Consider the following 14,620-nt stretch of genomic DNA (forward strand, 5'->3'; position numbering starts at 1 on the left):
AAGCAATGCAGTATTTTTATACCAAATATATAAAATTTAATGTTACATTTTCCAGAAGTTTGTTTTTATCCATTACAGGCAGATTATTTTTAGACCATTATAAAGGGACTACGCTGAACTTGACTCTTTACATATTTTCCATTTTTTGTTTTAGATTCAGAAGTGCTAAAAAAGGTTTTAGCAGATGCAGTTTTATTCCATCCTCATTAGCAGAAAATAAGCCTCCTTTCTAAAGCATTTTAAGAAAAGTCAGTTATATAAATCCTGCAATTGATTTGAGAAATATACAGAAAATTTCAGCTCAGGACAAAAACCAAACCTTCCAAAGTCCTTTGACAGATGGTTCCATACTTTCACGATTGAAAATGTGATGGAGAATCTAGGTGTCACATAGATGCCAGGTAATATTGATTTTATTAATAATGAAAACATTCAGAGGTGATTGCAACCACTCACAGAGGAGCCCAGAAAGCCCTGGGTGTCTCAATATCTTTAGCCAGAATAGAGAGGAGAGTTTGGAAATTTTGTAACTGTTATACAAGATTTTGCAGAGCCTACAATTTTTCTTTTTTTTTTTTTTTTCCCCCCTTTAAACTCTGACCAACTGGGAAAAATAGTAGGTGGTTATGTTTTTCAGTGTTGCAGCTTACAAAAGTGTCTGGGAAGATGGACTGCTATTGAGGAGTATGCTAAGGTTTTGGGGTTTTTTTTTTGAAAAGTGAATGCAGTTCTTAAGCTGGATGACACCCATATAGCAAAGTGAATGTGTTTTTAGACAGGACCCTGATTTTCCATTTGTCTTCCCTTCTTCCAATGGCATCTTTCCTCCACCTCTCCTCACAACTCCATATCAAAAGTTTATCGTGGTGGCTAAGAGGAAAAACCAAAAGTAATCTCTTCCCCACATGGCTGTGCAATAAAGAGATTTGACAGAAGCAACATCATGGTATTTATGACTTTGATGCAAGCCAGCAGATTTTTTAGCAGCTAAGAGCATTCCAGCTCAAGAGGCTGGATTCTCATTGTCAGGGCTTAACATCTTCTATAAATCTAAAAGCATCAGACAAACAAAAGCCTCAGTAAGCATTGCATGAATTCTAAAATCCTGAGAAAATCAGGCCAATAGAGCAAAAGCCAGGAGCAGTGATAGACTGTATTCTGTATGCTTAGCCCCTTGATTATAGGCTTCTTTCAGCATTACTATAATTTGAAAAAAATTAAAAAACCCAAACCCAACAACCAACCCACCTTTCAAGGGCTAATAACTGGATGTTTTCTGGCTGTTTTCAGGGCTCTGTAAAATCCCTTCTAAGTTTTGGGCACTTGAAGTGACTGGACAATGATCTCCCAAGCAGGGCAGTGGTACAACTGAAACCCAAAGTCACAGACCTGTGCAGTATCCTGTCAGCACCATGTTTTTCTTCCCAGTGGGACCTCCACTAGAATATTTTTTTTAAATCATACAGCCCTTTTCAACTTCCTGTGAGTTGTTTTCCCTGAGCCCTAAGTCACTGGCTTGAAAGCAAATCATCAGAGCTTTGGTAACTTACTTAAACTGAGTTGTCAAGTCATACATCAATCAGAAAGGCTGATTACTGCCAAAATATAAACATACTTCTTATTTACAGCAGACCTCAGTAGATATCTTACTCAATTCTCAACTACTCTTGCTCTACAGTGTCAATAAAGGTGCCTTCTACCTGTGACATTCACCCTGACAAATTTGATGGCAACCCTTTCTGACCAGAGTTGTGCTTGTCTGTAACTCTGCAGCTTTATGGCACAGGAAACTCAGATCATGACAAGATTTTTCACAATTATGAGCAGTAACTCGGTGGCAGAGTGCTCCTTTATGGGCCTGTTCCAAGAACTGTCAAAAACATCTTCCAGTTCAAGCAGGAGAGTTCTGATCACCCCCTTAAGTGGTTTAAAGAGCCCAATTTCTTTGTCAAGGTTCTCAGAGGAAGAAAGCAATTTCTCAAAGCACACGATATTAGTCCCTGAGCAATTGGTCACTGCTATGAGACAAGCCTTGAGAGCCTGATGGCCGAGGTCTATTAACTGCTCACAAGATTGATAGCAGGGGAAGCTGCAAAGGAAACCTTAGAATTGCAGTCTGACAATCTTTTGCACTTCTTGCAATACCATGGTGGAATAGATGCTGCCCAATACACAGATATTTCATCAGAAACTATTTGTCATTTACGATTTCATAAACAAAGCAAAAGGTAATTGCACCTGCACTAGACAGGAAGCTTTTAATTCCCACTTATTCTCAGCTCATGAATTTCTGTTCTGCTTAATCAGGCAAACAGAGCTGACTCAGTAGGTACTACAGGCAGGGTGGAGCATTACACATGATGTTCAAGTAACAGTGTTAAATTTTTTTTCCTTCAGTGTAAGCTACTATTACTCTAGAGCAATTAACAACCAGCCCTTCCATCTCCCACAGAAGTTTGTTTCAAAGTTTTCTTTGTATTATGAAATTAGGAAACACAATGCAAGTATCACAGGGAGGAGTTGTGCAAGCTCTTTATCAGGTTTCCATGTATCAGACTTTAGAAGTGGCAGAATTTTGATGCACTTTTAAGCCCAACCAGTTCTGGCCATGAGCGTGTGGTCAGACAGGTGCTCACGGACTCCATACCCCAAGTTTTTCCTGTTCCAAACCAATACTCCACACTACTGCAGCCACTGCTTGTGCCCACATAACCACACTGATCTTCACAGTGGTTTACTGCAGCTTTGCTTACATCTCTTTCCCAGTAATTAATTTTGCAGTTCATCTAATGAGTCCCTCAGCGTTTCTTTTGCTTTAATGAAAGATAATTCCCATGCAGTAACTGCACAGCTGGCAGGTATAAACAGAAGCCTTAAACTGTATGATGATGTAGATCTCAGAGAGAACTCCTAAGATGTGCTATTAATGAAAATAAAATTAAATTAATGACATGGAAATTAGTTGGACATCTATTATTTATAAGTTTTTAAGAAAACCCAGGATCAAAGATTCAAATTCAATGAGACAGGCATCAAAATTAGCACTGCTTACAATTCAAAGAAGATTTTGCTATTTCATTGCAAGCTTAGAAGCACAAGACATTCCAATTCTAGTTAGAAAATTATTTTGACATTAAAAATCTTAAAAGCCCATTAGGGTCTAAAATCAGCCATTTCATAAGAGGGAAAACCAGACAATGCTCAGTTCTGAATGGTGGAAGCATTTGAAACAGGTCCTAATATTTCTCCCCATCTGCTTTCCCCAAGGATGGAAAGAAAGTCCACTGATTTTTTAAAAAATACCTCAATGCATGTATCAGCTTTAAATCCAACATGCTACCTCAGAAGACCTAAGAAATAACAGTCCAATTTATATTGGAATAACTACTTATGCTTTGTATTTGTAACAGCTCCTGGGTTACATTTTAAATGTAAATTAAAAGCTGTTTTACTGTAATCACAGATGGCCCACATTTCTGGATTTTGTGACATTTTAGCCCTTCCTTGACACATGAACATTTTTTAAACACTTCTCACCACCACTGTAGCCTTGTAAGAGCAGTTACCTACTGCTACAATGGCAGAGAGATGGAAATAATATGTGTAATACAATTACTCTTTTACCCAACTTATCTATTCTTCTACTAAAGCCTCCACAGTTTTTACTCTCTGCAATGTGTATTCTACCCTCTTTCATTTCAGTTTTTTATATTCCTCCTTCAAAATACCCTTCTAGTATATTTATACCCCATTTCACTTTTTCACTTATTGAGTCTCTCCACCCCCCAGTCCTGTGGCAGCGTCTCTGATTTTGCTCATTGCTGATCTGATATACTAAGACTTGAAAGCAATTCACTTTTGTGATTTACAAGATACAACTGCAGTACTTCTCACTGCATCATGGTTAAGCATCTTTAAAAAATACCTGATTTGAGTGCTTTAATTTATGTAATCTGCTCTCCTTAATTCTTTGCAGACTACACTAGACGGCCCCAGATTAATAAATTCAGATTTAAACATGAAGAAAAACCAAGTATTTCAGTATAGTGTTACCATTATAACACATTAAACCAGTATTAATCATGTACCAGAACTGATGTAAGATATTTGTTTTATTTTGGACAGTGTAGTTGTTATACAGATACCGTGTCTGAAATTATTCACAAGCTTATACAGCCTTAATTATTAATCCATGGTTCAGTAATCCATATTCTTCAGCATATTTGATGGCCAAAGCAGAGTCCTGTAGCAAATCCCTTGCAATGATTCATGTGAGCAAAACCTTTTTATCTCACAATGTCATTATGTTGTCCACGCTAACAATTTTCAGAGGTATGCATACAAAGAAGGGTAAATGTAAAGCAAATTCTTCTATAAAACCTAAAGGTATTCTCTCTTTCTTTAATAAAAATCTCTGTAGTATTGATTTCAGAGATTTAAATGATCTTCTTCCTTACCAGTATGGCAAAATTCCCTGGCAATATTCTCCTTTAGCCACAGTTCTGAAGAGTCTTCCTGAAGTGAAAAATAAAAGATGTTCCCAGAAAAGAAAAAATCCTTAAAGAGACCTAAAAATGGGAAAGGAGCTGTTTAAATTAGAAGCAACTGCCAGATGGTTTTGATCAAGGTAGGCTACTCCAGGGCATTTGAGTGGCCAGAATTAACGAGAAAATTGCCGATTGTCAGATTTCTTGCTGATGTGTTTGAAGATTTTTGCTTTGTGGACATTCTTTGATTTCTGGTAGCCAAATCCCCCACCTCCACCTCTCTTCTGTAGTCTTCTGCCATGGTTGCTGTTCACATCTGAAATTTCATGGGTTAAAGAATTTAAAAAGGAGTAATTTGAAATAATGCATTTTGGGTTTACTAAGGGTTATTTGATGTGAGAAAAACCAGAGAGAAAGTTGAGCTACCTAATTACAGAGAAAGCCAGAACTTTGTGCCTGTGGTTCTAAATACTCCTCCATCTGTCCAGTTAAGCTGTCCAATGTACTACTGCTTCAAATTCCATCCACTGTCAGCTTTGACAGTAATTTAGATACAGTCTTCTAGTTCCTGCTCCTGCCCTTCTATGCCAATATTCCACGACTAAGAAACTTAAGCAAGCATATTTCAATGAAAATAATTTTGCAAGGAGGAGAACAATACTTTGGAACACAGATGCATTCCATAATCTGCCTGACAGCAACTGAGGCCTGTACAGCATGGACATGTGCTAAAAGAGATGTTTGTAGGCATTTCTGCAGTTAATATTTACATTTTCTTTGAGAAAGTACTGTTGGAGCATGATGCATTTTTATAGTTATTAGCAGAAAAACTCCAACCCCAACAACAAAACAGCAGAACTTGAGGTACCACAGGAATTCAGCAAGCTGCACTGAATATTTATAATGCAGAAATTCAGCTTTGAAACTCTGCAGTAAAAGGATACTGAGGTCAACAAACGGAGGAACTTTAAAACCAAACGAAAGGCAGACTTTGGGAAGATCCAAGTTATTGACATCATAGATCTGCTTCAGAGAATGGGAGTCGTAAGCTCTGATGTAAGCTTTGTAAGCCTCCTGGGCTGACTTGTGAAGGAAGTAGTTCTTCTCTATCAGTTTTTCCAGCTGGTGAGGGGAAAATAAAAACATAAGAGACATAAACAATTGTAGCTGTTAAAAGTCTATACATTATATCCTGACATTTTTACTGTATGAGTGCCAATGACATTCACTCCTCACTTCAGCTAAACTGCCCTGTGACATCAAAGTGCACACTCAGGTGTAAAAATGCTTTATAAACAAGTAGAGGGACAAAAAAAATCCTGAAGCTGACTTACAGTACAAATAAAGCCTCAGAAATATGAAAATTTACAGAAATATTACACTGGGTTGTGCCAATCAAGTTAATCAAGGACAACACACCTGCAACCACACCATGAAACCCTGTGCATGAGAACTGCCAGCCTGACATCTGAACTGTGTGATTCCATGCAATTCTGTGCACAGTCTGATCTATCATGGTACCAATGCACTGTGAAATCAGCAGTATTAATTCTAAGCCAAAAATGAAGATACACCAGGGTAAACTATAATTTTATTTAATGTGGGCCAAGTTCCCAATACTCACCAGATCCCAGTGTTTCATTTGATGTTTAATGTACATTAACTCAGCATTCTAAAAATAAGCTACATTAGGCACCACTTCTCCCTGATTATGCTTAATTAGGAATCTCTCTCTGTAAGGACTGTCTTCACTGCTTCCTGTACTTGCTACGTTGCAGCTACTTTTCAAGTTACTGCAAAGAAACTTTAAAGAACTCTTATCAAAAGAATGATTCACAGAAGTAATCAACAACAGAAACTCACATCTTCAGAATTATCTATGCTATTCCACTCAACTCTGTGTTCCTTGGCTGTTTTTGTAGCACAGGAGCACAAAAGAATTTTAGCTTATGTTGGGCTTTATTAACATCAGCTAATTAAAAATATACAGGGGCTTATATACTAACATTGCTAAAGAAGCACACATATTTTTGACTTGCAGTCATTATAGACTGCAACATTCTCCATACAAGTTATAACAAAGATATTAAAAGTAGTTGAGGTGTAAAAACATGTCATACCTGAGACTGGATGTCTGAGATTTTTGACCAAGAAAATTCAAATTCACTTAGTGGTACCTTAAAAACAGAAGAAATGAAGTAAAATAACATTATTTACACTGTGTAAATACAGTGAATGTGTTTTAAGACCAAGGACAAATAGAAAACAATCTGCTAGATAACAGATTTTTTTTTAATACCACAGCTGTATCTGGAAAGTGCCTTTACATCAATATGACAGTATTATCACTTCCTTTAAGCCAGAGTAATAGAGACACTCAGTATGACACCAATTTTTACCACTTTTGCTTTAGAAGTTAAATCACTTTAATTAAAGTCACAAAACAAGTCCAAAAGGAGAGCAATGAAGCAGCTCTGTGTGCAGTTCTGTTAAAATGATTACTTTTAAAAGAAGACTGTTCTTCTTTTGGAATTAAACACAATGAAACTGATCGCTGAAAAACCAAACCAAACCAAACCAAACCAAACCAAACCAAACCAACCCAACAAGTTTTGCCTTTAAAAACTGGGCAGAAGTTTACCCTGGCTTGTTTCAGGTACCGAAGGAAGCCCAGTTCTTCTGGTCGTAAGATGAGCAGAGCATGTCCTCTGCCGTTTATTCCCCTGGCAGTCCTACCAACACGATGGATATATTCCTTTGGGAAAGAGTAACAGGCAACAAGGTCAGGCAGTCTTCATCATCAACAAAAATACACCAGGGTTAACCTCAATATAATGTAATGCATCATTCACTATTTGGTTAGATTTTTTCTTGGCACTGACACATGGATAAGGGAAGACAAATGCTGAAGGTGGAAAGCAACATCAGGCTGAGGCAGAGCCCTGACTAAAGCATTTTGTCTTTTACTGAAGAAAAAAAATCTTAGTACACAGTAATTAAAAATTAAACCTTGATTTTCTAGATTTTTGAATTTCTCTTGTTTACAGTAGACTTTTATTCAAGTAAGAATATTATCTTTAAACAAAAAGCAAATTTCAAATGGAAAAGCTCAGGGATGCATACATAAACTCATCCTCCTCTTGAGAAGTGTTTGGCTGTTTAGCTGATTAGATTTTAATTTCACAACACAAACAATATGCTAAAATGCAATTCTTAAGAAGGCAAACAAGGTCTTGGCTAGGAGCAGCATTTCCTGGGAGCTGGTGAAGGGCAGTGATATGAGAGGGCAGCTGGATATGACCATGGCTGAATCCTGCTCTCTGTCAAGCAGCAGGTTCAGCTCTTCTCTGCAGCTAAGTTTGTAGTCAGAATTTGATTTCTTGCTTGGACACTTGTCTATTTCCTTAACCTACCTTTGGATCATCTGGAGGATCATACTGGACAATCCAGTCAACCTCAGGAATGTCCAATCCTCTGGCAGCCACATCAGTGCACAGCAGTATTCCAGACTCTGCATTACAGAACTGGAAAAACGTTGTAGTACGTTTGGTCTGTTTCTGCTTGCCCTGAAAAGAAAACAAACACACTGGGGGTGAAATATCAACTAAAAAAGTAATTTGAGGCATCTTTCCAAATCATGGTTTTGTACAGACCAAGTAGGACCATTTTGCAGTGAAGAAACAAAGAAAAAAATAAACCACACAGGGTTTCAAGAAGTGGCATCCCTCAAAGGTTACAATCTATCTCCCAAAACATAAAAAATTGTATAAACATTCTTCTCATGAGCACAACATGCATGTTTCAAGTCCAGAAAAAGGACTTTTGCAAGTCTAGCAATATGTTAGACAGATTACAGGTTATAAAAGCAAACAACCGAATAAAACTGACCCTTGTCACAGTTCTATCAAAGAATAGCAAGACATTTCCCCCCAAAACAAAATAAAATAGGACATTTGTGATTAGATGCAACTGTTTCAAAGACTTTCAGTCAATTCTTTGTTCTCAACAGTGCATTTTGTGGTTTTGACAAAAATTTACAATGCTCATCCAAATGGTAAGAATTGGCATAGTAAATCCAAACATCACCCAGGCCTTAGGAAAAGCATCAAACACTTCAGGCATCAGACTCTGGATTTCTCTGACAAGAAATTCACTCCACATACTGAGTTTTATTTAGTGCTTGTGAAAGGTAACTTCTTGGAAGAAAACAGAAATGTTGCTACACAGAGAGCATAAATTAGTATCAGTGTTCAGCACTGGTTCAAAAAATAGCAAGTCTGATTACTCAAGTGTTATTATATAATTTTTGCTTTATCTCCTTCCTCTACAGACTAATCAAGACCATCATCAGTTTTATGAGCAGGCTGTCAATTTATTAGAAACTGGACTGAAACAAACCAGGCAAATGTAAAGCCAGTAACAGCTTACAGGTGTTATCAGAATAACTCAAAATAAATCAATGAATAAGATACTTACATGAATGGCCAAAACAGGCAGATCAATGTAGTTGAGTAATTCATAGTGGTACTTCACTGACATACATGAAGAAAAAAATACCATCAGTTTCTTCTTCCGGTTCTTCTTGAGGAATGTGAAGAGCAAAAGGAATCTTTTTTCAGATGGACAGACCACATAACCCTGCAAAAATTTTAAACATTGTTAAATAAAAGTAGTAAGGAGCAAACTTGTGGTTTAGGAACACAATTACATCAGGAAAGGGCTACTTTGTGAAAAAAACCTCACCAAACAGTTACACATCTGAAACATCCCAGGCAAAAAACCACAGGGCTTGGTGGTCACAGATCTCGAACCTCCCACTAATGTTTGTCTTACCTGTTCCAGACCATCTACAGTTGCTGTCTCCTTGTTATCATCAACCCCAACATACAGGGGCTCTTTCTTCAGAGAGATCTTGGCCAGATCTTCCACCTTCCTGGTTTGTGTGGCAGAGAAAAGCATCGTCTGTCTGCGCTCTGGAAAATATTTGGAATACAGCCTCACTTTTTAAAGAAGAATTCAAACAGTGGTTCCATAAAATCTAACTGCAAACTTCCCTGGGCAAATCTTCCAACTAAATCCTAATTCAAACATACTGCTACTGACAAAGAAAGAGGTGCAGTTGGATTATGGGGTGTACATCATGTTTACTTCAGCTGTCCCCACCCCCAAAATCCTAACCTCTATCAAAACACAGTGTTCTTTCTCTGTAAAAATGTTAATAATCATTTGCAACCCAATTCAGACACAAAACAAAACCCCGAGATCAATCTTCTAATTCTAAATTAATTTCCATGAATACTACAATATTTTTGTTTGAAAAAACGATTCAAATTGTGTTTAATACATCCATTACAAGGAATAGTTACATGAAAAATTAGGAAAAGAAAAACTTAAGGTAAATACTTAAAACTTCTTCCAGATACTGGTCTTAGAGGTATCAAAAAAGATTGAACTGCAATTCAGAAAGATTTTTCCTTGAATTTAAACCTTATTAGGAAATAATGAATTGCAGGAAATAAACAGGCAGAGGAAGATGAATGAGAAAATGGAAACATTAAACTAAAAGGATTTTATATGAACAGAAATATATCTCTGAAGAGCATTTGAAAACTCTGTTCTTCAGATAAATGATGTTGAATAAGTAATATATACTGGCTAGCAGAAAAAAAGGATAGAGTAAGAAAACCACTATGAAGTTCATTTACAGAACTGTAAAAATTAATAAGTTCTCCTATAATAATAGAGTCAGAAAGAAGACATAACGTTAGTCAAGTGATTTCCAGGAAAGAAAGGTTTTTTTTTTTCTTACTTGGTAAAAGTTTTATGATCTGTTTCATTTCTTCTTCAAATCCAACCTCCAAGATTCGATCTGCCTCATCAATTACCAAACACTGCAAGTTCTTGTACATGAAACCTGGAGTGTTCTAGAAGATTAACAAACTCACAGTCAGACAGGGAAAGGGGTTTTTATTATGTTTTAACAACCAGATTAGACATCAATTAGACATCTACCTGCATATGATCCAGCAGTCTTCCTGGTGTGGCTACAATGATGTTGATTCCATTTCCAAGCTTCTGTGCTTCTGCTGATCTGTTACTGCCCCCCATTATCAGACCATAGGTATGAACATGATGATTCATAAGTTCCTTAAGAACTCCATAGGTTTGCATAGCCAGCTCTCGAGTAGGAGAAAGAATAATAACACCCGTTCCTAAAAAATACATCAACCAGAGAGTCACTTACAACTCATCCAACCCTCCAAAGGCTGCTTTGCAGTCAAATTCAGCTGTGAAATGAAGAGCCTTACCATTTCTAGGCATGAATTTCAGCTTGTAGATGAGCTCTACTGCAGGAATGAGAAACGCGAGTGTTTTTCCACTGCCTGTTTTTGCAGCTGCTAAAATATCCCTGTAAGCAGCAATAGAAAAAGAAGGTTTTAGTTGACCATACCAAGAGAAGAGCAATCTCACTCTGATCCATGCTGACAATGTAAAAAACTGACATGGCTTAAAGAAGACCAGTGGAGTTGGTACTAGGAGCTCGCTGGCATAGGCAGGTCACAGCAATCAGCCAGTGAAAGGCTGGCCTCAATGATCATGGATGTCTTTTCCAACCTTAATGATACCATGATTTGATTTTATGATTCATATATATAGCTTGCCAGCGAAATTTACAAAATATCTGGGGTCATTAGAGTGACTAAAAAGCCTTATTTCTTACCTGCCTTCCAGAAGGGGCTTAATACTTTTATGCTGAATTTCGGTCATGTGAGTAAAACCCATGTCATTTATGCCTTTCAATGTATTCTCACTGACACAACCAGCCAGGGAAGCAAAGGAATTGTCTTCAAAAGCACCTGAAGTGAGGGGTAAATTAAAAAATATTTAAATTTATTTTTTCTGCCATCTGAGATTAACCAGTTCAAACTGACCAAAGGACTTCTTATTGCATTCTACCACAAAATCCAAAGACACTGGCAAAATACTCTGTATTAATGTGTTCATAAGAAAACTACACAGAGTTAATAAAAATGAAGATGAATGCACTGCTTCTTCTGTCAGATTTACTAGTTCTACACCTCCAGCTTGCTCTTCATGGACTCCTTCCTTTACAGATAAGCATATGTGTATATAGGTTTAAAAAACACTTTCACTGGGAATTGTAGGACCAACAGGTGTGAATATAATGCAAATTTCCAAGAACAGCATGTGGGTGAGAGCTGTACAGCTGCCAATGTCACATCATGTATTCAAACACCTGACTCACAAAGCTCACTTGAAAACTGCAACTTGCTCTGGAAGGAAAGGGTCAGACCTTGGGATTTTGCTTGTGCATGAAAAAGAGAACACAAGATACCTGTTACACCTAGTGGCAAACTGGGCACTTCATCCTCCTCCTCTTCCACTTCTTTCTCTCCAGAGTCCTGCTTATCTCCATCTTCTGCCTCTGCAGATTCATCTTCTTCAGTTTTTGCTTTTTTGGTTTCTATATCTGGAGTGTTATTTTTACAGAAAACAAGTCAGTTAGAAATACAAAGGTCATGGTTATCATGAAAAGCTGTTCCACAGACTGAATTTCCTTTAGTCCGTAAACCATGTACAAAGATCATGATTTTTGGGGTGGAAGGGGGCTGGAGGAGAGACAAGGTTTCTATGGAATTTTCTGAGGCACAGAGCAAAAATTCCCCAAGTTCCTTCCACACAGCCCACTTTGCACAGTGAAACAATGTAGCATCACGTATATCATATGATATCTTGTGTGGAAGCAAGATAATTGTCCTTAAACAGGTAACAAAATTCTTTCCCACTGGCAATGCAAACACCAAATTTCCCACACCATTTGTGGTCAGGGTACGTGAGAAGTTGCATTTTAGGTACCTGAATCTTTAGAGATGAAAGCACCTCTTCACTGGCATAACCATGATGCATGTCCCAAAAATCAAATACATTTTGAAAGCTGCTATTACTCATGTATGTCTAGATATGTATCTATAAATCTATGCATACAAAAATATATGCAAACCTAGCAATATTTGTGTGGTGCTTTTTTAGGTTTTTTTGGTAGTTTTCCAGTATACTTCAGTTTCATAATATATAAACGTTGCCAAAGGCTGGACATATTGCTAAAAATCTGTATTGGCTGCACAGCCAAGTACAGACAGCACTCATCTACCAGTGCCCTGAAACACAGGGCATGTATTGAAATACTAAACAAGCAAAACATCCAGTCAACGTTACAAAGCATAGTCACATGGAACAAATAAATTGGCTACTAGTATGAATTATGGATTTAAATATCGCAGCTGGAATGAGACGTGTAAATCTTTAGACCTCAGGGACTTTAAGGCGCACACCTGACCGGCACATGGCATTTCAAACTTTCCCCGACGCTGCGGGAACCCAAAGGAGGCGCTTGTGGGGTCTCCCAGACTAACACAGCCCTGGGAGACAGGCTGTCTTTGCTAAGAACACGCACCATCTCCTCCATTGGCCACCGCTTTTCTCTTTTTCTTCTTCTTTTTTTTCTTTTCCCCGCGGCGGGGTCCGGCTCCGTCCGCAGGCTCCGCGCCCTCCTCGGCCGCTGCCTCCTCCTCTGGCACCGCCACCTCCTCCTCCTCCGGGGGTCCCTGAGAAGCCGCCTCGCTCGGCGAGGGCACTGCACGGCGGAGACAGAGACAGAAGGAGGAGAGAGAGGGGAGAGAACACGAAGTTAGTCACGGCTCCGCCGGCGCTCAGCCCGGGAGAGGCTCCGCGGCGCCGCCCGCCCGTACCTGCCCCCTGCGCCGCCTGCAGCTTCAGGTTGCGCTGCCGCAGCTTCAGGTTGCGCTTGTGGATCTTCCTGCGGAGCAGCCGCATGGGCAGGTTGCTGGCAGCAGCCGGCACCGACATCGCGGCAGCGGCAGCGGGAACGCCGCGCTCCCGGCACACGTGGGGAGGCCGCAGCTGGACCCGCCGGAACCGCCGCCCGCGGGGCCTCACGGGCACCGGGCAGCGCCCTCTGGGGGCCCGGCGGAGGCAGCGCCGCGCGGGGCCCGGCCCCTATCCCTGCCCCGATCGCCGCTGCTGCTTCTGGCCTCGATACCCGCCCCATTCCCGGCCCCCATCCCTGCTCCGCTCCCGGCCCCGCTCCCCGTCCCGCTCTCAGCCGCCGAGGCGGAACACGCCCCGGGTTTCCCTGTGGAGGGGGCTCGCCGTGTCCCACACAGACCATCCCACCCTCACAACGCCCGTCTGCCCGGTGGTGCCTTCTTGGAAAAGAACTCTGAGATCATCGAGTCCAACCTACGACCAAAATCACCCCGTGCCACTGAGCACCATGTCCAGGCTTTCTTTAAATACCTCCAGGGATGGTGACTCCACCACCTCTCCGGGCAGTCCATCCCAATGTTTAATCACAATTTGTGAAGAAATTCTTTCTTATATCCAACCCAAGCCTCCCCTGGCGCCGCTTGAAGCCGTGTGCTCCTGTCCTGTTCCCTGGGAGCAGAGCTCGCCCCCTCGCTGCCCCCTCCTGTCAGGGATTGTGGAGGGCAGAAGGGTCCCTGAAGCTCCTTTTTTTTCCAAGCTAAACATCCCCGGCTCCCTCAGCGCTGCTCACCAGCCCTCGCCCAGCCTCACTGCACCCAGTGCAGCCCCCGGTGCCCTGGAACTGAGGGCACAGCACTCCAGGTGTGGCATCACCAGTGCCAAACACAGGGAAAGAGTCACTGCTCCTCCAAAGAGGATTCCCCAAGGCTGGTTCCTGACAGCAGAGGGCACAGACAGCACAGGGATGTGCTTTGTCACCTGAAACCAGAAACCAGCGCCTTCTGAGACCCGAGACTACAGACTGAATGAGGTTCAGCCCTTGGGGTAACACAGAATAAACTGCGGAACTAATTCTATATTAAGTAACGAAGTAATTTTTCACCATCTGTAATCATTGGCTTCCATAGGTCGTTTGGATCACCAGGATAAATATTTGTCTTACCAGAGCTTCAGACTGTGAACCATACCATCTTGTCCAGACTTTCACAGACTGGATGCCACTGCTTTAATAAATTGAACAGATTATTGCTATTTCCATCAGCTGCATTTGAAACTAAACTGATCCATCCTCACCAAGAAAGGCTTTTGGTACAGACTCCAAAGGA

At 40.2% G+C, this 14,620-nt stretch overlaps 1 protein-coding gene across 1 annotated transcript; it reads right to left on the reverse strand.

The window, feature by feature from the left end:
* Window positions 1–4,094: 4,094 nt before the first annotated feature.
* On the reverse strand, window positions 4,095–13,467 carry DDX18 (DEAD-box helicase 18). Its single transcript, XM_071435374.1, has 14 exons — window positions 13,259–13,467; window positions 12,964–13,143; window positions 11,845–11,979; window positions 11,209–11,344; window positions 10,796–10,896; window positions 10,500–10,699; window positions 10,297–10,411; window positions 9,321–9,460; window positions 8,964–9,125; window positions 7,901–8,053; window positions 7,129–7,242; window positions 6,608–6,664; window positions 5,432–5,609; window positions 4,095–4,803 (listed from the first exon to the last, which is right to left on the reverse strand). Exons 1-14 carry the CDS (start codon window positions 13,374–13,376, stop codon window positions 4,661–4,663), a joined length of 1,932 nt encoding a protein of 643 aa, XP_071291475.1. The 5' UTR covers window positions 13,377–13,467; the 3' UTR covers window positions 4,095–4,660.
* Window positions 13,468–14,620: the final 1,153 nt, after the last annotated feature.

Source organism: Agelaius tricolor, unplaced genomic scaffold (genome assembly GCF_023055355.1).
Source record: "Agelaius tricolor isolate 1412-34295 unplaced genomic scaffold, bAgeTri1.0.p SCAF_10, whole genome shotgun sequence".
Classification (NCBI taxonomy): domain Eukaryota; kingdom Metazoa; phylum Chordata; class Aves; order Passeriformes; family Icteridae; genus Agelaius; species Agelaius tricolor.

What these genes read in the sequence shown, in the direction of transcription:
- DDX18 (XM_071435374.1), bottom strand. Translation starts at nt 13,376, where the DNA reads ATGTCGGTGCCGGCTGCTGCCAGCAACCTGCCCATGCGGCTGCTCCGC. An exon ending in GCAGGCGGCGCAGGGGGCAG is followed by an intron (nt 13,144 to 13,258) that starts GTACGGGCGGGC and finishes TCCGCCGTGCAG; the next exon opens with TGCCCTCGCCGAGCGAGGCG. An exon ending in GGTGGCCAATGGAGGAGATG is followed by an intron (nt 11,980 to 12,963) that starts GTGCGTGTTCTT and finishes ATAACACTCCAG; the next exon opens with ATATAGAAACCAAAAAAGCA.